The 23646-nt window shown below is 34.8% G+C and overlaps 2 protein-coding genes across 3 annotated transcripts; both read left to right on the forward strand.

Moving 5' to 3' along the window:
• Positions 1–1621: 1621 nt before the first annotated feature.
• On the forward strand, positions 1622–8694 carry LOC143569817 (two-component response regulator-like PRR37). 2 transcript variants are annotated; one of them, XM_077055636.1, is made up of 9 exons: positions 1622–1830; positions 3051–3470; positions 3822–3983; positions 4070–4203; positions 4370–4531; positions 5134–5287; positions 6713–6962; positions 7070–7697; positions 8344–8694. In XM_077055636.1, the coding sequence occupies exons 2-9, from the start codon at positions 3119–3121 to the stop codon at positions 8440–8442; spliced, it is 1941 nt and encodes a 646-aa protein (XP_076911751.1). In that variant the 5' UTR covers positions 1622–1830; positions 3051–3118; the 3' UTR covers positions 8443–8694. The 2 variants fall into 2 exon arrangements, with proteins under 2 accessions (XP_076911751.1, XP_076911750.1); XM_077055635.1 differs by lacking the exon at positions 1622–1830 and having other exon boundaries at positions 3013–3470.
• A 10898-nt stretch (positions 8695–19592) lies between these two features.
• On the forward strand, positions 19593–21690 carry LOC143569798 (nuclear transcription factor Y subunit B-1-like). The gene is made up of 6 exons (XM_077055622.1): positions 19593–19817; positions 20863–20992; positions 21125–21130; positions 21258–21320; positions 21401–21465; positions 21551–21690. Exons 1-5 carry the CDS (start codon positions 19606–19608, stop codon positions 21455–21457), a joined length of 468 nt encoding a protein of 155 aa, XP_076911737.1. The 5' UTR covers positions 19593–19605; the 3' UTR covers positions 21458–21465; positions 21551–21690.
• The last annotated feature ends 1956 nt before the right edge of the window (positions 21691–23646 follow it).

A 23646-nucleotide genomic window follows, 5' to 3' on the forward strand; every position in this document is an offset into this window, starting at 1 on the left:
ATACCTATACAAGGTACTAATGTTGTTTGGTTGGAACTACTCAGTTTATCACGTTACTGATATGGTACCGACACTCGTATAGCTTAAAATTTCAAAAAGTTAAGTCTGTTTCTAATACAAGTTCCGATACTACTGATACAAAGTACCATGTCTTTCGGTAGGAAACAATCTGGTTCGTCACGATTCCAGCACCGTATTCCTTACTATGTGAAAAAAAATACTATGTTTTGAATACAACTTTGTTTTTAACAAATAATTATATCCAAATGTCAAGGAAAAAAAACAAACACGACTTCGTATTTTAATTTTTAAAAATTTAATGGACACCACTTATCAGAGAAAAATCAAATTATGATAAACTAGTTTTTAACCCGGCGCGTTGCGCCGGGCAGGTCGGTAAAACTCAAACAGTGGTAAAACTCAAGCGTTGAGCTGGTAAGTCGATGCGAATTCGGTGACGCGCGTTATCGTATTGGAATAAAAACCAAATATAAAACAAAAAATTATAAAATACGAGGTGAACCAATGGGGTGATGTCAGTCGGTAAAACTCAGGCGTTGGTAAAACTCGATCGTTGTCGATCCGGGCGTTGAGGCGGTGAGTCTACGGGATTAAAACAAAACACATTGGCGTTACGACGACTTGATGCGAATTTTATCGGTATCAATTAGGTTCGCTACATGGACGAGAACTAAACCTAAAAAATAATTTCGTTATATTTAAAAGAAATAAACAAATAAAACATATTTAAAAAAATCCAATACAACAACCAATACATAGATGAATACAAATAAAAAGAAAAAAAAAAGTGCTATAATGGGGACTTGAATTTTAGCTAATTAATATGCCAAGAATTAGAAAAACATTTCATCACCCATTAAACCAACTCAATCATTTAAGCAATAAATCATAAAAATTAACAAATTCATAACCTTAAAAAAACTTTATGACATCGAAGTTCTCAAATATATAATGATATATAAGTTATGAGAAAAACATATATTATGTAGAAAAACGTATATTATATATGTAGCAGAGGGGTTGGAATTACTGGAAATGAAAGCTGAAAACAAATCGATATAAAAAAAAATATCATAAGTTCGTAACTGTGGGTGCCGACCAAGGTTTTTTAAAACATATCTACATTAAGTCATTAACCATAACCTTAAAATATAAAAACCAACTTATAATATAATATTTTTAAAAAGTAGAAATGTTTGACAAAACAAACAAGTCGTAAACTGATCCAGAAACTGCAACTTGCTTACACGTGCCATCCTCTTAATGGTTAGCTTCACCATACTTCCCATACACCCGCCACACCGTAGCCAAGTTGCTCCAGATATTTTCTTGCTGACATGTCAAGGGCACTCTCGGCATTCCAAATTCATTTAAGGCCACTTCCGTCATTTTACCCCAACAAAAACCTTTAACTCATCTGAAATCGCACCACGTGTCCCCTCAAACCGGATCTTTAAAGATCCGCGATCCGCCCCAGCCCGTATATTGATCTCGCTAACACGTCATCACATTCGCTCTGACATGTACGCTGACGTGGCTGCTCGCATGGCACATTTTAGGCCCTCATTACCTCCATGTCATCACAAGGAATATAATATCCGCGTCTCGGTGTCTATCAACCAGTAGATCGTTAACGTCTTTTACGAACCCTAGATTTACGCTTTAGATACGATTTCGCTCAATTCGACTCAATTTGTTAATTATTTCGTCAATTCTGTTTATTATTTGAAGAATCTGTGTATGAAGTTGCTGATTTGCAGATGACTTGACGGAATTTACAGAGGTGCTGTTGATGTTGTTCGTGTGAATGTAAGTGTTTATGGTTAATTAGGTTAATTGAAAGTAGGATATGGTTTGATAGTGATTTTGTTGTGATAATTTGATGTTAATTTGTTTAATGATGTGTTGAGATTGTGCTGGTGTGATTTAGATAAGATCTGGATGGAGATGTGTGTGTTTGGTGGATTTGTGTAGTTTTGTATTGAATTATGTATGAATAGGGATGTAATCATGTAAATGAACCTAACGGAAACGAATAAGGCCTTGTTCATGTTCGTTCGATAAGTTAACCGAACAAAATTTCTTTCAGAGTGAGGACATGGTCTGGGATAGGAGTTTGTGGAAAAGTAGGATTAAGGTTAACAATTTTTAGGCGATGGTACTTCTGTGTGTTAGCTTTGTTTTAGTGCTTAGTTTCTCCTTCACTTTAGGTGGACTTTGCAAGTGATTTCTTCATGTTTACGTGTCCATATGCTGTTTGTAATCTTATGTTTGTTTTTATTTTATTATATTTCTCTTTCGTTACTAATAGCTTTCTATTTATGTAGTTTTAGTTCTGTATGTTTGTTGTCTGTTCTGGTGCCATGGGTCTCTCTGGAAGCAACCTCTTTATTCCCACCCTCCCTAGACCCTACCAATACTTTTGCTATTTGTGGGATTTACTAGGCACTGACTGTGTTATTGTTGTTCGTGTTTGTTCATTAAGGAAATGAACTTGTTCGTGAATGGTTCACGTACACAAACAAACAAGCACAAACATGTGTTATTTGATTTGGCTAACTTAGAATGGTCGGTCCCAGTTTGTATTGGTTTTTTTAACATTCATGTTCATAATTTAATTTACATATAAATTAGTCACATAATACTTATATGCTTTTGTTTTATAGTTAATAGTTTTTCTTAAATCTCTATGATAAGATTAGAGATGTCATTAAAAAATATCAAAAAATTTAATGAACAAATATAAACAAGCAAACATTAACGAACATAAACGAAAACATCATCGAATAGTCACGAACACAAGTGAGCGAACATGGCCTCTGTTCATGTTCGTTCATTAACTTATCAAATGATATTCCTTGTTCATGTTCTTTCATTTATTAAATGAATGAACACGAACTTCCCGCAAAACAGTTTGCTGAGCGTTCGGTTCGTTTACAACCCTACATACGAATCTCATATGTTTTTAGGAATTTAGTGTTTGGCATGATGGTATGGTTAACCTGTTTGATTATACTTCCCTTTTGTAGTACTTATGAAATTGAAAGGATAAGAATAATTGAAGACATTTCATAATTGTTTCATTTGAATCTGGTTGATGAGGAGTGTCGGGGCGAGCACTAGTATCCCGGCAACTTACAGTTCTGCAGTGCTCAATCATCATAATAACCGAAAGGAGCAGAAGGAAGTGAGAGATGGAGCTGGAACAAATGGTCAACTGTTGTCTGAGGAAGACGAGTCAAGGATTAATGAGCATGTAAATGGTGGTAGGCAAATAGAGTTGGTGAAATCACAGGATGCTGTTAAACGGCAGCATCAACAGCCTCAAGGGCCTGTGATACAATGGGAGAGGTTTCTGCCTCTTAGGTCTCTCAAAGTTCTGCTTGTGGAAGATGATGACTCGACCCGTCATGTTGTCAGTGCCCTGTTACGTAATTGCAGCTATGAAGGTCTGTAACTGTTATGTTCCAAATATTACTTCAGCTCATATTGTTGAATATTCACCTTTTTAGTGGTCAACAAACTCATACACGCTGACGTTACAACCTAGAAAGTGGTGGTCTTTTGACATTTTGTTTTATAAGTCTTTTCATATGATGTTTGTTATATGAGGCCATTGATTCTAGTGAGCTAAATAGAACACACCACTTGAAACCATTAATTAGAAAATCGCGTAGTACATTTAATATAGCTCTTAACGACATATCAGAATCATTCAATGGAGAACAATCTTCCAAGAAATTACATAATATTATATTTTTGAATAATTTATTGACCTCGTACGAGTCACTCCATTGCAGTTACTGCAGTAGCAAACGGTCTAGAAGCATGGAAAGTATTGATTGATCTCAACAAACAGATTGATCTAGTTTTAACCGAGGTAGTTATGCCGTATCTATCAGGAATAGGTCTTTTGACCAAGATCATGAGCCTCGTACCTCGCAAAAACATTCCAGTGATCAGTAAGTGCCGATCTTGTTTCCATAAGAAATATAAACTGTTATGTATTATACGTTCAATTGCTACACCTAATAAATTTTATGTGCAGTGATGTCATCTGATGACTCTATGGGTATAGTCTTTAACTGTTTATCCAAAGGTGCAGTTGACTTTTTAGTCAAACCCATTCGAAAGAATGAGCTTAAAAACCTCTGGCAGCATGTGTGGAGGAAATGCCACAGTGTGAGTTAATTTAGTTATTATGCTTTTGGACTTTGGCTTCAGGTTTGTTTAGAGTTGATTTGGGGTGTAGAATGTCAGAGTTTTGAACTACTTCATTTTCCAAAACACATAAAGAAACTAAAGGAGTTATTTTCTTTTTTGCATTAATTTTTCGTGTTTTAATCAGTCTAGCGGTAGTGAGAGTGAGAGTGGTGTCGGTGCGCATAAACCTACAAAGACGAGAAGAATTGAAGTATCTGATGACGATAGTGATGGCAGTGATGAGGATGATGACAGGAGCATAGGCCTGACCGATAAGGATGGAAGTGATGATGGAAGTGGCACTCAGGTAAATATCTAGCAATGGAGGGGTGTGTGGGTGTGTGTGTGTGTGTGTTTCTTCACAGAGTCAAAACCTCAAATTGTGTTATTTCCACCGTTGTACTATATGATAACACAATCTTACATGTATAATGCATTTAACGTTAATGATGGAGACTAACCAACTCTTGACCTTTTAGCTGCTAATCGCCTTAAATTCTTATTTTGCAGTGTTTATATCATTTTACTTATATTTTCAAACTTGTTGAAAATGCCATTATGACATGTTGAACCGATTAAATGGCTTATGGTGAACAATTTTATACATAGGTTAATGTTGGATAAACTTTCAACATGTATTTTTTTTGTACATCTGGAGTCTGTATAAGCATTTAACCTGTTTAACAGGTCAAAATGGCATTTACAACAAGTCAATAAAAAGTTAAGGTTATATAACCACTGCAGGAAAAAAGTTGAGGTACTAAACCTGTAAAATGCTGAAAGTTGGATGGTTTTATGAATCTGACACTAACCATTATTTTTGATTTTTTTAATTAAAATTAGTCATCAATAGTTCAATACTGTAAAGAGAGACCACTAATATATGTATATATATTCTTGGTTCTATAGAGTTCTTGGACAAAAAAGGCGATAGAAGTTGAAAACACAAAGTATTCGTGGGACCAATTAACGGGGGGCCCGGATAGCACTTGTGCCCAGGTTATCCATGCAAGACCAGATAAAGTCAGCACAAGAGAGCATGCTGGAGAGGATGATATATTAGGTAACAAATAGGTGCTTCTTTTGTTGGAATCAAACGTGTCATGATTATTTTTAGGGGAATTTTCATATCTATCCCTACAAAACTTGCAAATATCATATATATCTAAACAAAATTCTATATCTATAAATATATCCTTACAAAGCTTACCAATTTATATATATATTCAAATCAAGTTCTAAATACCATATATATCCCTCTAAAATTATCAAAAATAATAATACATTTTAACATATTTTATAAAAAGCAATTCATAATATGACCATTTTACTCATTGTAAAAGCATTAATGTTTTAAATTTCTCTCATTTTTCTACTGCTCTTTTTTTACTTTAATTTCTTTTTTCATTTTTTACATGGTTACTTTATTGCTTTTTTAATTGACTTGAATTTTTTTGTGACACTAAATTTTTTGACAATTTTCACTATATTTTTTTATTACCTTTTGAACTGACTCAAGTCCTCAATAGAATATTGTTGTTAACTATCCTAATTTTTTTTTTAAGATTTGTTGCGATTCATATTCAAAAAAACTTATTTTATGACGTACTTATGAAAAGTATAAAGTGTGAAGATAAACTTTTAAAGTGAGAGATTATAAGGTATTGAACTTGTATATGTACAAATAGCTGTAAAAGTTCGTAAAATTATCGAGTTAATTGGAAGCATAGTAAAAAAAAGCAAGGTAAAAAAAGCAATAAAAATGATTTGAAAATTGTGTAGAAATGAAATTTTCGAGTTTTAAGAAACTTAAAGGTAAAATGGTCATATTAAGATATGCTCTTTTATGAAATATGTTAAAAGTGATATATATGATATTTTAGCTATTTTTGAGGGACATATTGTGTGCGTGTGTGTGTATTATTGCGTGACATTATCTGACGCAACATGTTGCCTGACCCGACCAATACGTATTAGCAAATACTAAACGTATTATTAAAAGAAAAATGAATATAAGAATTTTAAAATTAAATTGTTCAATCAACTAATTAATAAATATTAAATATTATGCTATAAATATTATTTTGTATAATTTTTGTCATTAAGTATTGTATTCATTAAATATTATGTCATTAACTATAATGTTCATTGAATATTTCATTAAATTTCACAAGAGGGACAAAATGGTAAATGACAAGTTGTTTATGCATCAGAGTTGTACCAAATGCGTCATAGATTTCCTTAAGTGTCTTAAAATTGGAAGCAAATTATCAACCCGTCCTTCCAGTATGCTTTATATAGTTATATATAGACATATGATATTTAGAATTCGGTTTGGATATACATGATATTTAGCAAGTTTTGTAGGGATATATATGATATTTTGAATGTGATTTAGATATATTTGATATATATGAAATCAGTCCTTGTTTTGATTCTTTTCTTGGGTAAATATCTTCATAATATATCACATATGCAATTGCAACAGGGAAAGATTTGGAAATAGGAGTTCCCAGAAATCCAGTAAAAGTCAATGAGTCAAACTTCAAAGAAGCGGGTGAACCAAGGACCAAACCTACTAATAATATTATGGTCACTAAAGCAAATGAATCCCTAAACAGTAAGGGCTCACCCGCCCTTGAACTCAGTTTGAAAAGACCACTTGATTTAGAAGATACCGACACCAGCACTCATAAGAGAAATGTTTTAAAGCAATCCGACCTTTCAGCTTTTTCCAGGTATTATTCTTACTGAGTTAGCCTGTCAGTTGGATAGCTAGCTAGTTAGTTAGTCAGTTAGCTAGCTAGTTGGTATCTTTATTATTCTGATGCGCGTTGACATACAGGTATAACACTGCATCGAATGCGAATCAAGCACAAACTGCAAATGTAGGCAGCTGTTCACCAGTAGATATTACAATTAGCTCAGAAGCAGCAAAACCCATGAACAAACTATCTAACTCAAACGGGACTCCAAATCTAGGATCTAATGGCAGTAGCACTCATAACAACGATATGGGGTCGAGTACCAACAAGGCATTGGATGACAAAGCAATAATTCCTCCTGACAGTGACAAGGCGGCGCAGTATCAAGTCCGCCACCATCACCACCACTACCACCACCATCACCACCACCATGTGCACAAGGCACAACAGCAGCAGCAGCAGCAAGAGTTGGTTAACCAGGATGGGGAATCTTCTAGAAACATAATGTCTAATGGTTTGACTGCACCGGCTGAGGGAAATGCTGCTAATTATGGGAGTGGATCAGGAAGAAGTAATAGTAAGAGTAATGGAGAAAATGGTGGTACTGTAGCTGAAGGAGGTGATAATGGAGTTGCTGACAAGGGTAAAACTGGAAATTTAAGTGGAAGTGGAAGCGCGAATGGTGTTGATCAAGACCGGTTAGCTCAGAGAGAAGCTGCACTTAATAAGTTCCGCCAAAAGAGGAAAGAAAGGTGCTTTGAGAAAAAGGTATTTATTTATTCATATGCCTCTATAAAAGACTGTTTGCCCCTTCACAAATTCTTTGAATCATGACCGGACCGGAACGGGGCACGGAGCTGGTCCAGTTAAGCCTATTTAACCGTTTTTCATTTGAACCTGCCGGTTATAGGTTTGACTGGTGAACCGGTTGAACTGGAGTTTTTCTTTTTCGTTTTACTCTTCAAAATACTGAGACTTCATATTCTATTTATTTTTGTCTTAATATTTAATAAAATTGTAAATTCAAACCAGAACATAAAGTACTTTTATATTTTGTTATTTTATATAAAGCAAAATGATTTAAGAACTTTAAAAAATTCATAACAACCTATCATTATATATATTTTATTTATATATTTAATATTATTTGAGGTCAGTTTTGTCATTTATCATATGTAATCACAAAATTACATATTTTAAATGACAGAACTATCCTCATATAAATATTAAAATAATAAATAAAATGATTTGGTCACTATGAGTTCTTGAAGCTCTTAAATGTTTTGGAGTTCTGAGGAGATCCAAACCCTGTAATATACATACACACTTTGGTACGCTATCTGGTCCGGTTATGAAAACATTGTTAAAAAGGTAACATCTTTTTTAATAATAATAATTATTATTTCTTGTGAAGGTACGGTACCAGAGCAGGAAGAAGCTGGCGGAACAGCGACCGAGGGTTCGTGGGCAGTTTGTAAAACAAGGGGTGAATGGGAAGGATGCGGATTTGTGACGTTTATTTGGAATATGGAATATGTATATGAAGATGACATGTGTAGATATGAAGGGAACATTTTCCATGAAGGACTCTTCAGTAAGAAGAAAAAGTGCATACTTCCCTCATTGGTGTTGTAAGTTTCTGTTTTATAAGGTCTTTGGTTTGATCCTAAAAGGGAAAAGGAACCCTATGCCTAATAAAGAATTCTCTGATTTGATTGTAAGTTTAATTTTAATTTGGTTGTTGTACTTATTTTATCTGACTTTGAAGAGACTCTTTATGCAGTTATATATTCTTGTTCAATCATGATTTGAAACTTTGATGTGAATGATCCGTTACTTAATACCCATGGAGTGCGCAGATGCGTATCTGTTTTATAAGAAGAAAAAGTGCATACTTCCCTCATTGGTGTTGTAAGTTTCTGTTTTATAAGGTCTTTGGTTTGATCCTAAAAGGGAAAAGGAACCCTATGCCTAATAAAGAATTCTCTGATTTGATTGTAAGTTTAATTTTAATTTGGTTGTTGTACTTATTTTATCTGACTTTGAAGAGACTCTTTATGCAGTTATATATTCTTGTTCAATCATGATTTGAAACTTTGATGTGAATGATCCGTTACTTAATACCCATGGAGTGCGCAGATGCGTATCACGGTTCTCATTTATGATGTTATATGGTTAAATTTTCTCGTTGGTATGCGCATTACCCAAACCCGTTTATGATATTATATGGTTAAATTTTCTCGTTGGTATGCGCATTACCCAAACCCGGTCTTGTAAGCACCTCGAAAATCAACTTGAAATTTCAAATACTTAATTATACTTATACAGACACGCATCCCAAATGTTTCGGGTTTAGAGGGTTTTCTTTTTTTATCTTCCTTTTCATTTCTATTATCAGATTCTCCTCAGCATTCTCAAAACCGAAAAGTTTCAACAAATCAAACTGAAGAATTTGCCCAAAACTGATAAAAATTATCAATATAGCACCTTAACTCCCAAATTTCTTTTTACACTTTTCTTCAAACAAACTAGAGTTTTATTAATAACTAAACAAACAAATTGCTATTGATCTATATATAAATTATCGAAATTGTATCAAAGAAAAAAAAAAGAACTGGCAATCTATAATTCTTCTCTCTTATAACCAAGATTTCCTCAGCTTTCATGCACACTTTCAACTACTTATCATCAACCGAAGACACATTCTCCATTTGCTCACCATTCTCATCGTCTTTCACGTTTTGTTCATCACCAATAGCCTTAACATTAGCCTGCTCTTCTGTCGGCTTCTGCTGATGTTTTTCCACAAGTTTTGGGCTTTGTTCCTCACTTGTTGTAGTAACCTAACCTTTACATCCGCCTGCAATTATCATTAAAATTTAAAAGCTGCTAAATTGGCAACGTGTTGCAACCTAGAAAGTGAGAATTAACCTTGTTCTTGTCACGCCACCCGAGCCCAAATGGTCTAGATAACAGACTAATCTTTCTTGCAGGTATTTCTGGTGAAAGCTCTTGACTTGTTCTTATTGCTGAAGAATCTTGTTTTGTAGATCTACCACCAAAAAACAACTTTTTTCTTATCACCAAAAAAAAAAAAAAGAAAAGAAAATGTTACTGGGCCGACCCGACCCGACCCGTTTTGCCACCTTTAAGGGTATACCTTGGAGAAGGTTGCGCTTTAGTTTGACCAGACTGATATTGCAAGGTTGCCTCCAACATTGATTCTGCCATAACCGCTCTCATCTCCATCTCAGCAAGGGAGGCGGTTGCGGTTTCATATTTTTCCTAAATAAACCAAAAAATTTAAAACAAGTATTCATTTTTTTTAATCTCTTAAATATTAATATTTACCTGAAGCACTTCAATGGCGTATCTCTGAGCTGCAGCATCTTGCTCAGCGTATCTGCGGGCATCTTCGGTAACCTTTTGTTCTTGCTCTACCCGCATCAAAACCTTTATTACAATGATAATTATTATGTCATTACCATTGAAACTTGTATTATTCGAATAATAATTAAATAAAATACCTGAAGCATGGCATTTTCTTGTTCCTGTTTCTCAGCAAGGGCTTGTTTTAGTTCAGCAACATCTCTTTCTAATTGCTCAACCTAATAACATCATTATGTTTACTGATTAATTTATTTAAAAATTCATTCTCGGTGTCATATACGTATAATTGAAAGAATTTTTGTTATGAATCAATTTCAAAAATAAGACTTCCGATAGTAGTTCTAACCACTCAGCCTAAATACAAAAGAGGCGTTACCTTTACTGATATATTTATCAATTTACCACCCATCAAAAGAAAGTAGGATATTAAATTGTAACAATGGATGTTCTTCAAGAACTATGTTTTTCTGAGCTGCACCATAAAAAAGATTTTGATAAGTTTCAGAGGGCTTCTCGACTTTGTCATAATGACAACATAAAAAATAACATGTTAACCCATTCAATTTTGTGAATCTTTTGTTTCATTTGAGCATAGTTTTGCATGACATGCTTCCCATACAACGTTCTGTTCACCATTGAAGGAAAAAATTAATGTTGGCATAAATATTTGAAATTTGATAAAAGTTAGAAGCATTGATAGACATGGGGGTGGCATGTCAAAAGTGTTCGCAATCCTTTCTTAAGTTTTAATAGTTGAGGGAAAAATAGTCAATTTGCCAAATCCCAAACCTTTTGATTATTTCAAAAAATGCCCTTAAAAATAATCTTGAAACCCAAATCATGTTTAAAATTCTAACTTTCATACTTTAGACATTTTAAAATCAACACTTTGAATCCATAACAAATTTGACGATAAATCTATTTTGCATTCTCAACCTAAATGTAGTTAATTTGTACAAAATAATCTATTTACCAACTTTTGACTCATAAACCCAAATTTAACTTCCACAAAAAACCCAAAACAATTTTCATTTGAGAAACATGATTTGTTGTTGATTTTTGGAATTCACCAAGTATTTTGAAATATATAGTAAAATAATATGTTAATATTTATATTTATAAAAATATATAGATATTATATAAACATAATGTAAAAGGAAAGTGAATAATTATTGATTTATTACATATATTAGGGTATATTAGTTTTGGAAGAAAAAAAATTGTAAGAATTAACCAAAACATGACAAGTGTCTCCATTTATTTTACTTTATTAGAATAGGTAGATATTTATATAATAACTATTATTATATATAATTTTTTGATAAACATAACTAACAAATTATACTATGTTCTACACAAAAACTAATAGAGTGTATATAAAAAATTAATTATAAATGTATATAAATTAAATAATAAATAATAAACGAGCCAAGCTTGAAAAACTACTCACGAGCCAAGCTTGGGCTTTAGAAACAGAACTCAAAATGCACTGAACTCAAACTGGAGCTCTCGTAAGTTAAATGAGCTGAAACTGGAGCTCGGCTCGACTCGGCGGCATAAGATACAAAATGCATGTATAAATGTACATTAGTAATATATTGACCTGATTATAGCAGATCTTTTTTCCTCTAGTACTTGGCATAGCTCATTCTTCAACCGTGCCAACTATAAATAACAATTTTAAATTACTTAAATGTACAATACATTTAGATATTAACAGACTCTTTAATATGGAAAAAACCACTAATCTATACCTGTTCTTGAACATCAGGTACATAATTAACCTTCCGTTCTATTATCTTTGAAACCATAAAGTTTGGAAGCCAAACCCTTTGAATCTCGCCACATTTTCAATCCCTTTATTCTTTCCTCAAGAGCCGCTTCAACAGCCGGTCGATGTTTGCTTCGTAATTCTTGTAACCGCTCCTCGTTGACGTTTTGATAACCCATGCAAGCAGTCAACACAAGTTGACTACTGTCAAACGTTGACCCAGCTAACGACTGCAGCAGTGTGATCGCATCTCCAGCATCTTTTGTTGTCACTAATGCGGGTCCTGCACAAAGCTGAATAAACTTAAATTTCAACTTCTAAAACTGTCAAAAAATAAATAAATTTATACTTGTAACTACCATATAACTCCATTAATGCAAGCGCGGTTCGAAAGAGCATCACACGGTTTCCTTGAAATAGCAATACATCCCACACACGAAGAACTGAAGTAGAATAATAAGAATATAAGTTAGAATATATTATACTTTTATTTATTTAATGATATAAATTTAAATAAAGATCCCGACCACTTTCCCAAGGAAGCATATTCATAAACAAGGTTTCTTTTATGGGTGAATATTTCTAACACGACTTGTATCACGACATGGAAATGATAGGATTTTGGGTTGATAGATGTAACCCATTTACAAAATGTGTCGTGTTCGGGTTGACTGTTTTTTGATCCATTTAGTTTAGCTAGTCAACCTGACAGGTGTGTTGGTTATTCATGTCGATCACTAAATAATTTAACTCATTTTTTATAGCTCGCCAACACGATTAACATGTTTACAAGTTGACTATACCCCCCAACTCATTTGACACGCTTTGGATAAATGGGTGAGCCGTGTTTGGGTTACATGATTTTAAGTTTGTGCGAGTTACGATTGACGTCTTTCACATAAATAAACTATGGGTGATGCTCAGATTGAACAACAGCAACTCGACATGATTGCCATTTGGCATGTATGCAAGTCATTTTCTGAAGTAATATTTTAAAAATAGATATAAATATAGGACGAAAATGATGTTTTTATGCTGATTACATTCTAATAAGACATTAGCAAACTTGTTTGGAGTCCCGTTTTGTTTACATCAAATGGTCTTGAAAGGATCTAGGCCCTATGACAAATGTCGGGTTTGTTTTAAACCTTGTTATATGTGACAATAAATATCATGTGAATTTGTCAAACATAGAATATGAAATTTTAATGATATTTTAATTATATCCGGCAACTTCATTTTAAGGCAAATTTTCAAAACTTTACCTACAATGGGACACCTTAAAAGACTTAAAGTTGCAAAGTGCCAAAGTCAATGACAAATATATATATTGTAAGGATGTATCAAATGTCAAGAGTCCCACCACCTACACTTTCATAAAAAGAAGTGTATATTATAAATTTATACATTGTTAAATTTTAATGAAAGTTATAGTCGTTGCTTTATATCTTTGTTATTTTTAATTTGACATAAAAGAGAAAAAGAAAACATTAAATACAATAAGGATTTTGAAAAATATTTGGGGTTGTAAATTGTAATTAGCTCGATAACAAACCCCCAACATAGTTCGATTCCTCTTGTGGTGACCAAGCACATGCAAATACAAGACAATTAGCTGCATCCGCTCTGGATTTTAGTTTAATCCAAGAAACTATATTTTCTTTGACACCTTTTTAATTCAACTACAACTTAAGATAATATATGCCGGCATTGCTTACGCATAAAAGTGACATGAATTTTTATCCTTTATTACTGGCGTATATTTTATTCTTTTTCTTCAATTTTTGCTACAAAGGAATTGTAACCATCCCTACAACTAGGCCCGCCCCCAAAAATCTTTAAAAATTCGAGGGTCTGGGGCGTGTAAAGAACGAGCCTCTAAAATATAGCACAATAACTCTTATATGAAAAGTCAATAATACGATGATAACTGTAGTAACCATAAACAAAACATAAGAATCTACTTGGGGTATCTATAGGTTTTTTTCCTCTCTTTGTATTATTCCCAAGGTGAAAAATGGTGAGAAAGTTCAAGCTCCAAATGTAGTTCAAAGTAAAAGAAAAAAAAAGTATTTTGACTTGAAGCTGTTACAAAAAAAGTAAATACAACAAAAATGGGTTTCAAAACTAGATTCGGTTCCTGACTTCCGGTTATGAAGGGTGGGCCTAATTTGGCCCAATCAAATGTTACTGCTTCATTAAATTTGGTGGATCACAAACAGTTATGAAAGCCCATGTTTCTCTGACCAACACCGTTTAACAAGCGTCTGGCCCAATTGGTTCTTCTATTGATGGGCTACCTTGTTCGGCCCAAATGCAACCTGCGGATTCAGGTAAGTATGCTCATATTAATTTGATTGTGGGCTCGGGTTTGGGTAATTTTGGGCCTAATATTGGCCCAATATTGGAACCGGTTGTGAATGATAAGAAACAAAAGGGTGTCACTGTTTTGCAATTGAATAAGTTTAATGTTTGAGAGAATTACATAAATTATCCTTTATCTTTCATCCAAATTTCACTCGTGGTCCCTCATCTTCAAAATTGATTTTTTTGTCTTTACGTTTCAAAATCCAACAGCGTTTGTCTTTTTCGCCTAACCCGGTTAGATTTCTCGTTAAGTCAGATCATGTGCCTTGCACATGACGTGAGGGCAATTTAGTCAATTTACCTATTTAACTAATAAAAAAATTAATATATATTTATATTCTCTCTCTTGTTCTTCTTCCATAACCACAAAGCTTTCCGGCAACCACCACCAAGCTCTTCGGCAGCCACCACCGCCCCCGTCTTCTCCGACAAAGAAAACCACCTCCACTCCCACCGGAAACCACCACCGGAAACCGTCGTCTTCAACCTGTTAGTTTTATGGCAAACAAAATACATCAGTGCACTGGAAATGAGAAATTGGAAGAGGATCAGGGAGGTTTATGGCTAGATCTGCAGATTCAAACAATTTGAAAAGTGAAGATGTGATTAACGATAAATAGGATTTAAATAGTACTAAAAGCAAATCTACAGGCAATGGCGAGTTAAGTTACGGCGGGCGTACCTTCTCCGAATAAAATGAAAATGAGATCTGAAAGGGGTGGTGGTGGTTTCACGGCGGTGGTGATTTCACAGCGGTGGCGGATGGTTTCGATTGCTTCTTGTTTGGTGTAATCGTATAAACGATAACACGAAGGAAAAGAAAGAAATGCAAGCAAGAGAGAAATTTTATTGCTCTGAAATCAAAGTTACATACAAATGAAAGCAAACCACCTATATATACAAATACATATGCGCCGCATATGTAACATATATGCTCACACCCCCCCCCCCCCCCCCCCTTAAGTTGGAGGTTGAGAAAACCCCAACTTGCGCAATAGCTCATGAAAATGAGGCCATGGCAAGCTTTTCGTAAACAAATCCGCAAGTTGATCAGCAGTCTTCGTATGCATGAGATTAATGAGACCTTTCTGTAATTTTTCGCGAACAAAATGACAATCAATTCTTTATATGCTTTGTTCGCTCATGAAAGACCGGATTCTTGGCAATGTAAATTGCAGCTTGACTGTCACACTTGAGGGTAACTGGAGTAATGTTAGGAACATTAAACTCAGTATGAAGACGAGTTAACCATGCAAGCTCAGCTGTAACACGACGAAGTGAGCGATACTAAGCTCCAGCAGAACTCAAGGAAATAGTGGGTTGTTTATTGGATTTCCAAGAAATAGGAGAACCACCAAGAGAAACATAAAACCCACTGACCGATCTACTTGTATTAGGACAGGCCGCCCAATCCGAATCACAGAAAGCCTGTAATTCAAAAGAATGATTATTGTTGAAAAATAAGCCTTGAGATAAAGTACCCTTTACTAAGAAAGAGCATGAAGAGCCGCATTCCAATGAGGAGGCACAATTGGTGAAAGATTGAAGAAATTTTGACTATTGAAAACCCGAGAAAGTGACAAAAGAGATGAAAAAGAAGGAAATTATGTAAGAAATGAGAAGAAAACCAGCTAAAAAGGAGTAACAACCTGAATATATTGATCAAAATATCAATAATCCAGAGAAAACGGTTGATAAAGAAAGAAAAACTGGAGAAAGGGATGAAAAACCAGTTTAAATTGAAGAGCATGTCTTAATAACCATGCTCTGATACCATGTAATCGTATAAACGATAACACAAAGGAAAAAAAAAGAAATGCAGGCAAGAGAGAAATTTTATTGCTCTGAAATCAAAGTTACATACAAATGAAAGCAAACCATCTGTAAATACAAATACATATGCACCGCATATGTTGAGTAAACATATGCGCCGCATATGTAATATATGCACTCACATTTGGTCGGAAACCTGCAACTTGTGACGTTCGTTATTTTTTAAAAACCCGAAAACCCGACCGTCCTTAAATTATCGGTTGTAAAGTTCTATGAGTTTAATAAAGTTTGTAAGAATCCTTACACATTATTTCATTTTATTAAAGCTTGAATTTATTTTAAACCCATAACCAACTTTAATCTTTCCAACAAGTCACGATTATTTTAGTCCACTCATTTAATAGCCATTTCAACTTAGTTGACTCCAAATCCTATATTTATCACTGATCAGTTTTGCATTATTGCTTTGACCAGAATAATGATAAAAAAAATATATAGGAAACCGACCCTAAATAGTAAATCCTTCAATTCAATCCGTTATACCATATTATATGACAATCAAAACTTATATACTCAATCCTTAAATCATATTAAACCTGATTATTTGCAACCAAACATAATAGTTATAAGTAAATATAATAAACTATATAGAATAAAGAATATATATGTTTTTTTGTTAAATGTCATATTTAAATGGAAACTAAAAACTTATTTTGAATTAGTTATGTTACCGTGAGTGTAATATTAAATTGGTCAAAGTTTTTTTTTTCAAACTTTTATTTTACCATTGGTTGCAATTTTGGTAACCATAATAGGCTCCATGTTTGCCGACAATTATTATTATTACTAATTTATTATTATTAGTTTTTCATCAATTATTCCCTATAATAGTAATTCTATCTTAATGGATGTTTATTTAAAGCCTCACCCTTCTATCATTTTATTTATAACGGTGAAGCCACATTAGAGATCAAAATTTCTAGTCAAACGTACTCTGCAATATAAGGTCACCACTTTATTCAAGACATGGAAACTCTAGCTCGTCTATCTCCATCTGTTCGTTAACATTTCATGATAATTCGTTGTGTCGAAATGTCCGACTCGTCTATTGCTCATTTCAATATCAACTTCATATTCATGTGAGTTTTTCATAACCTCTTTTGAACGCTTTTAATATTTTTGGGGTGTAGCATGTCACAAGTTTTATTTCGTTAGTTACGTGCTTGTTTACAAACCGATTCACATTTATCGTACATGTTAATATTATTCTTGCATATTGTTTGTGATTATACGCGAATTATCTGCAACGTGTTTACTGCTTTTATGGTGGAAGTTACGCAAACGCATACATATAGTGGGAGGGTCCAACGGGACGTACCTGCGCCGTCTAACGTTACGACTTCGGCTGTTTACGTAAGGTGGTTCTCATTTCCCCGACTTCTACAGCTTCGGCTAAATGAACGGGGAGGACGACAATATTTGATTTCATTTACGTTACGTTTGAATATTTATTGCATGATGATCGTTGAATTGCGCATTTTATATATATTTATATACGCAAAAACTTATGAAAACTCACCAACATGTGTTGTTGACAAAATATATTATTTTAAACGTGTAGTAGGTTGATACGATGAAGTGCCTGGACAAGAAAACTAGTTATACCTTAGGATTATTTCAATGAATAATATTTGTTTTAGATGTAATGTTGTTTGTCTCATTATCAAACTATTTGTGTACTTGCAAAACTATGGAATAAAATAAATATATTGTCACTGTTAATAGTGTTACAAACTTATGAGTGATCTGTACGTTGCACATGGGCGTATTCCGCTTAAAGCCGGGGTGTTACACAACTCGTCGGTGCTACAGGTGGGGGTAATTTCAATGGGGAAATCGTAGCCGGTTTTGGCCATTCCGGCGAATGAGACTTGCGTCAGGAGTGTAATCCGGCAATCGTTCAGATTTAATGTCTTGCCGTGGCCGCCGTCGGAACAACGACGACCAGTCACAATTTAATCCGGTAATTGTCCTGCGTGGCGATGGCGTAGATAGAGGATTCGAGCTGTATTACGACGACGGAGCAGGCTCCGGTCTATAGCCGTTACCGGCGACGATGTCGGAGTTTCTAATGGGATATGGATTCGATAGGTTACTCCTTCTGATACTTAATTACCCATCGCATTGTCTTCCGGCCACATTGTATTTCACGACGATGGTTGTTTCACGGCGGTGGTGGGTTCTGTTTGTTTGTGGCAGTGGTGGTGTGGGGTTGGGGGTGATGCAGATGAGAGAGAGAGAGATGTTTTGTTTTTTTATTTATTAAAACATGTAAATTAACCAATTTGCCCTCATGTGCAAGGCAAACGCCCTGACTTAACGAGAAAATCTAACCGGCTAGACGAAAAGGACAAACGCTGTTGGGTTTTGAAACGTAAAGGAGAAAAAAAAATCAATTTTGAAGATGAAGGACCACGAATAAATTTGGGTGAAAGATAAAGGACAATTTCTGCAATTATGTTTTAATGTTGTAGATGATCTTGATTCCTGAGGAAAGTATAGATGACTATTATGACGATGACATTGGTATATGAGAAAGCAAATGGGTTACTGCCAACAAATTCTATGACTCAAATATGGAACCTTTAGAGGATGTGATGAAGGTCTCAAGGGTTTAAAATGTAAGAGTTAATAAAAGATGACGATGAAGTGAAATTTGAATGCAATAAAAATGAATATGGTAAATAACTTTCGGTCTTAGTTTGCTGTTTTAGTATGTTTGGTTGTGTTAAGGATCCAGGTTTCCAATGGTCCCTTAGACTAGCGTAGTGACTTGATCATGACCTAATGGGACTCACCTTGAGGCATCAAAATATGCAATTGTCATTCAACAATATGTAGTAGACTTTACATCTCTATGTCTAAACGATCATTAAGTCACTGACCCACCCGATTATTCCTGATCCCCCGAGCATGAAACCGTGGGGTGCCAGTCCCTAAAAGAAAGCTCATACATGGTATTTGGTCGGTTAAATTAACTAAGTTATTCGGTTATGCTTATAACAATATAAATAGAAAAATAGGAACGGTGGAGATACACCCACCGTAGCCATCAAGACTCCAACAAAGATCTCTCAAACACCTCAGATCTCAAACAATCCAAATCCACCCCCAAATTCAAATCTTCTCCATCGTCCGCCGTCCGATCCGACTCTCTCTTTACCTTACCCGCCAAATCTACTCCCTCCAATTTTCTCTCTCCACAAGTAACCCCCAAAACCCCAACCTTCTTATTTATACTCTCTAATTTTATTATGTTAATTATTAATTAACTAATGATTTACATGATTCTGTTAACTGGTTTAGGGTTTGTTGATGGCGGATGCTCCTGGTAGTCCGGCCGACAGCGGCGGTGACCAGAGTCCTCGCTCCAATTCCAACATCCGGGAACAGGACCGGTTTCTTCCGATTGCCAACATAAGCCGGATTATGAAGAAGGCGCTTCCGGCTAACGGGAAGATAGCTAAAGACGCTAAAGATACTGTTCAGGAATGCGTTTCTGAGTTCATCAGTTTCGTCACTAGTGAGTACGTATTACATTTGTTTTGCAAGTTTATACGGTGAACGTTTTGCTTTAATGTATTGATTTTTATTGTTTTGGAAACCCGGATATAAAAGTATAAAACTAGTTGTTGTTGTTGTTATTATTATTTCAGTATTGTAGTTATTTAATGATATTGCTGTAGTCTGTTGTTGTCTAGATGAGGTTATTTTCAATTATTGTTGAATGAAGAAATTAGTGACATAACTTAATGCGGAAATTGAGGCGAAGCTTGATTTACTCGTTTTAGGACAAAATTGGAAATAGTAAAAATTTTGGGGAAGTTGAATAGAGAGTAAACGAACCGAGGCTCAAGCTTGGCTCATAAGACATTTTTCCAAGCTCGGGCTTGACTTGTTTATTATTAATTAATTGACGTTTATACATTTTTAATTATATGTATATATTTTGACAAAAACTTTAAACGAGTCTAAGCTCCGCTCGAGCTTGTGTGGTACCTTAAATGCGCCAAAGCTCGGCTATGCAGTGTGAAATTAACATAAAGAAATTCAAAAGAGGTAAAACTTAAAAAAAACACAAGACTGGTTAAGGTTTGACGAGCCTAAACGAGCTTCTCATACAGGCTTGGTAGCTAAACGAGCTTTATATGACGCTCAGGCTCGTTTGCACCACTAAAGTTGATGAAAATGAAGCCTTAATTGACAGAACTCAGGTTAAACAGCTGGGCCAATCCGTCTATGTATGGCTGGTCAAGCATTTTTGTCCGTTACTTATGGGCCCGCTACTTCACTTGTAACTTATGTTTTACAATTTTGAGTTTGAGCTTTTATTGGTTATGTTTTCATCTGTCTAGCTAGTCCAAGTAAAAGTCTGCCTATTTTTAGATCAGCTCCTTATCACAAATGCACGCAAATTTGAATGATTAATTGTGCACTCGGTGTTTTGGAAATAGCAGTTGAGAAATTTGAAGTGTTTTAGGCTTTTAGCTACTGTAAATTAAGAATCTTTTTGGCAGTACAGCAAATATAATTAGCACATGTTTACTGATTTATGAATGATTTGTGAATTAGGGCTAGTGACAAGTGTCTGAAGGAGAAGAGGAAGACAATTAACGGTGATGATTTGCTCTGGGCAATGGCTACATTAGGGTTTGAAGATTATATCGAGCCCCTCAAAGGTTATCTGTCTAGATACAGAGAGGTACATCATATTCTTGTTAAATATTGCTTTTTCTTGATTCAGATTTTATATATTTTAAAAAAAAGTTCCCTTTTTTTTCTGTTCTTTTTTTTTTTTATGTTGGACGCTTACATGGAATATTCATCTACACAGTTAGAGGTACGGTATTCGCTTGACACACTTATAACCGAATTCACTATAATATAACTACGATTATGGTTATGTTTGTTATATGATAAATTAGCTAACATATTACTATGATTATCGTTATTGTTATGCTACTTAGGGTGATACAAAGGGATCTGGCAAGAAAGATACAGTTGGATCTCAGGTTGTTCCAAATGCACAGGTATATAACTGAATAATATCTGACTGGTTTTTGTGGTTCTTCCCAATTTCTTTATTTTGCATTGTTGTATGAATTTGCAGTACACACATCAAGGGTCTTATACACAAGGCATGAACTATCTGAATTCGCATGTTTGATCTTTCAAGTAATATCTCTATTCTCTCTTGCTTAATATTATCAGGTTTGAACATTTATAACTTTCAATTTACATAGCCCTTGTGTATATGCAGCCCGAGGGGACATGATGGTGGGAATTTGAGCTTTTTCTTTACTGATTCATTGTTTGCTATTAGATGGTCAGTAAGCGAGTAAGCAGTAACACGTGTTCAATTTGATTGCTATGTTGTTAAAATCTGTGGGCTTTTCAAACTTTGCATATTTAGTTATTCTAAATTAAAGTTTGCCGCGAAGGCAAATTGATGTAAATTATGTAATAACAATTTACACGTGGAGGAATGTGATTTGTTGGCTTTTGGCTTTAAACTTTAGGTGGGAAGGTGTGAACGGGTCAATTTACGTTTCAAACCGAACCTTAAACCGATGTTTTGTTTTAGAAAACTGTTTGGTTTGGGCTTTTGTTTTTTCATAAAAGTTTTGTTTCATTTTAGGTGTCACGTTATTGCTTGAATTGTGGGCCTAAAAAATTGGACTGAAATAATGAGTTTTCAAAATTTCAGGCCTAAAATTTTTGTTATCTACCTATTAATGAATTTGGGCTTTAACCAAAGATAATGAATTTGGGTTATAAATCCAAGACAGAATTACAAATTTTGTCCTTTAAAAAAAGCCAAATTACGGTTCGTGTCCTTTTCTAAGTTTCCTTGCAGGCGGTGTACTTTAAACTTTTTTTTTTCTACACGTTATGTCCTTTACGCTAACTGGGTTAGAAAAACTCAGTTAAATGCCCTCACGTGAGGCGCATGTGAGGGCATTTTGTCTTTTCGTCTACCCTGCAACTTCTTCTTCCTCTTTCTTCTTCATTTTTGTTCTTGCATATATTGTTCTGTGTAGATCTTGCTGCATTGATACCACATGCCACACCCCATCGCCGGCCCCCTTTTTCTCACTTCACGGCTCCACCACCGTCGCCCCTTCCAATTCCGGCCACACATCCGAGGATTTCGCATACAAGCTTCGCACATGGGATGCGAAATCCCCAGTTTCGCATGGGGTTTCGCTTGGGAGTTTCGCTTCCCGATGATTCGCGTGCCGGGATTCGCGCGAAATGGGTTTCCAAATATGGCTCGATAGGTTCATGTGGGGTTTGGATCTGGGTTCTTAATTGTTCGGTCTTGCGGGTTAACTAGCTAGCCGACGGGTTCGGATACGAGATTCACCAGCCCATTTATGGTTCACATGGTTTAGATCTTGTTTAGTGGGTCGCACCTCGGGTTTCGTGACTGACCACTGTTCACCGGAAACGGGTTTCCAACTCGCCGGAATTTCGTTTGCATTTTATACTATTATTTGTATTATTTAGTTTTCTTTTGGCCAAACTCTCTTGCTATTGTTACTGTTATTAGATTCAATCGAATCTCGTGTATATTGAGTCCGTTTATGTCAGTTTGACTTGGTTTTCGAGCTAATAATCTTAACAAGAATTATATTGAAATAATTGTAAGGTTTACACAGAACAATATATGCAAGAACAAAAATGAAGAAGAAAGAGGAAGAAGAAGTTGCAGGGTAGACGAAAAGACAAAAATGCCCTCACATTCGCCTCACGTGAGGGCATTTAACTGAGTTTTTCTAACCCAGTTAGCGTAAATGACATAACGTGTAGAAAAAAAAAGTTTAAAGTACACCGCCTGCAAGGAAACTTAGAAAAGGACACGAACCGTAATTTGCCTTTTTTTAAAGGACAAAATTTGTAATTCTGTCTAAATCCAATAAAAACATTTAAACAAGTTCGTGCGTTTTAACGTCATAGCGAGGCATAACCGAAACTGAACCGTAATTTCCGGTTTACAAATAAAACAGCCAAAGTGCCAAACTGTTGGTTATTAGTTTGGATTCGAGCTCAAAATTTTAGGCCTAAATTTTTTGTTATCCAGTGTTAATGAATTTGGGCTTTGGCTCAAGATAGTGAATTTGGGACCTTGGGTTAAAATCTAATAATAAGCATTCAAATAAGTCTGATACAATGGTATTCCGTTTTTGAGTGAGGCATAACTGAAACTGAACCACAATTTTTGGCTTTCGATGAACATATCTAAACTGTAGTTATAGTTTAGATCGGTTATTTCAGTTTGGTTTTTTCGATGTTATCCGTTTGGGTTGGTTTAATAGAGTTTTTATCTCCTTTGGGTGGCTGCTTCAATAATTA

This window comes from Bidens hawaiensis, unplaced genomic scaffold, assembly GCF_021521415.1.
Source record: "Bidens hawaiensis isolate Kalapana, Puna unplaced genomic scaffold, B.hawaiensis_p1.1 tig00024652_1, whole genome shotgun sequence".
NCBI classification, from domain to species: domain Eukaryota; kingdom Viridiplantae; phylum Streptophyta; class Magnoliopsida; order Asterales; family Asteraceae; genus Bidens; species Bidens hawaiensis.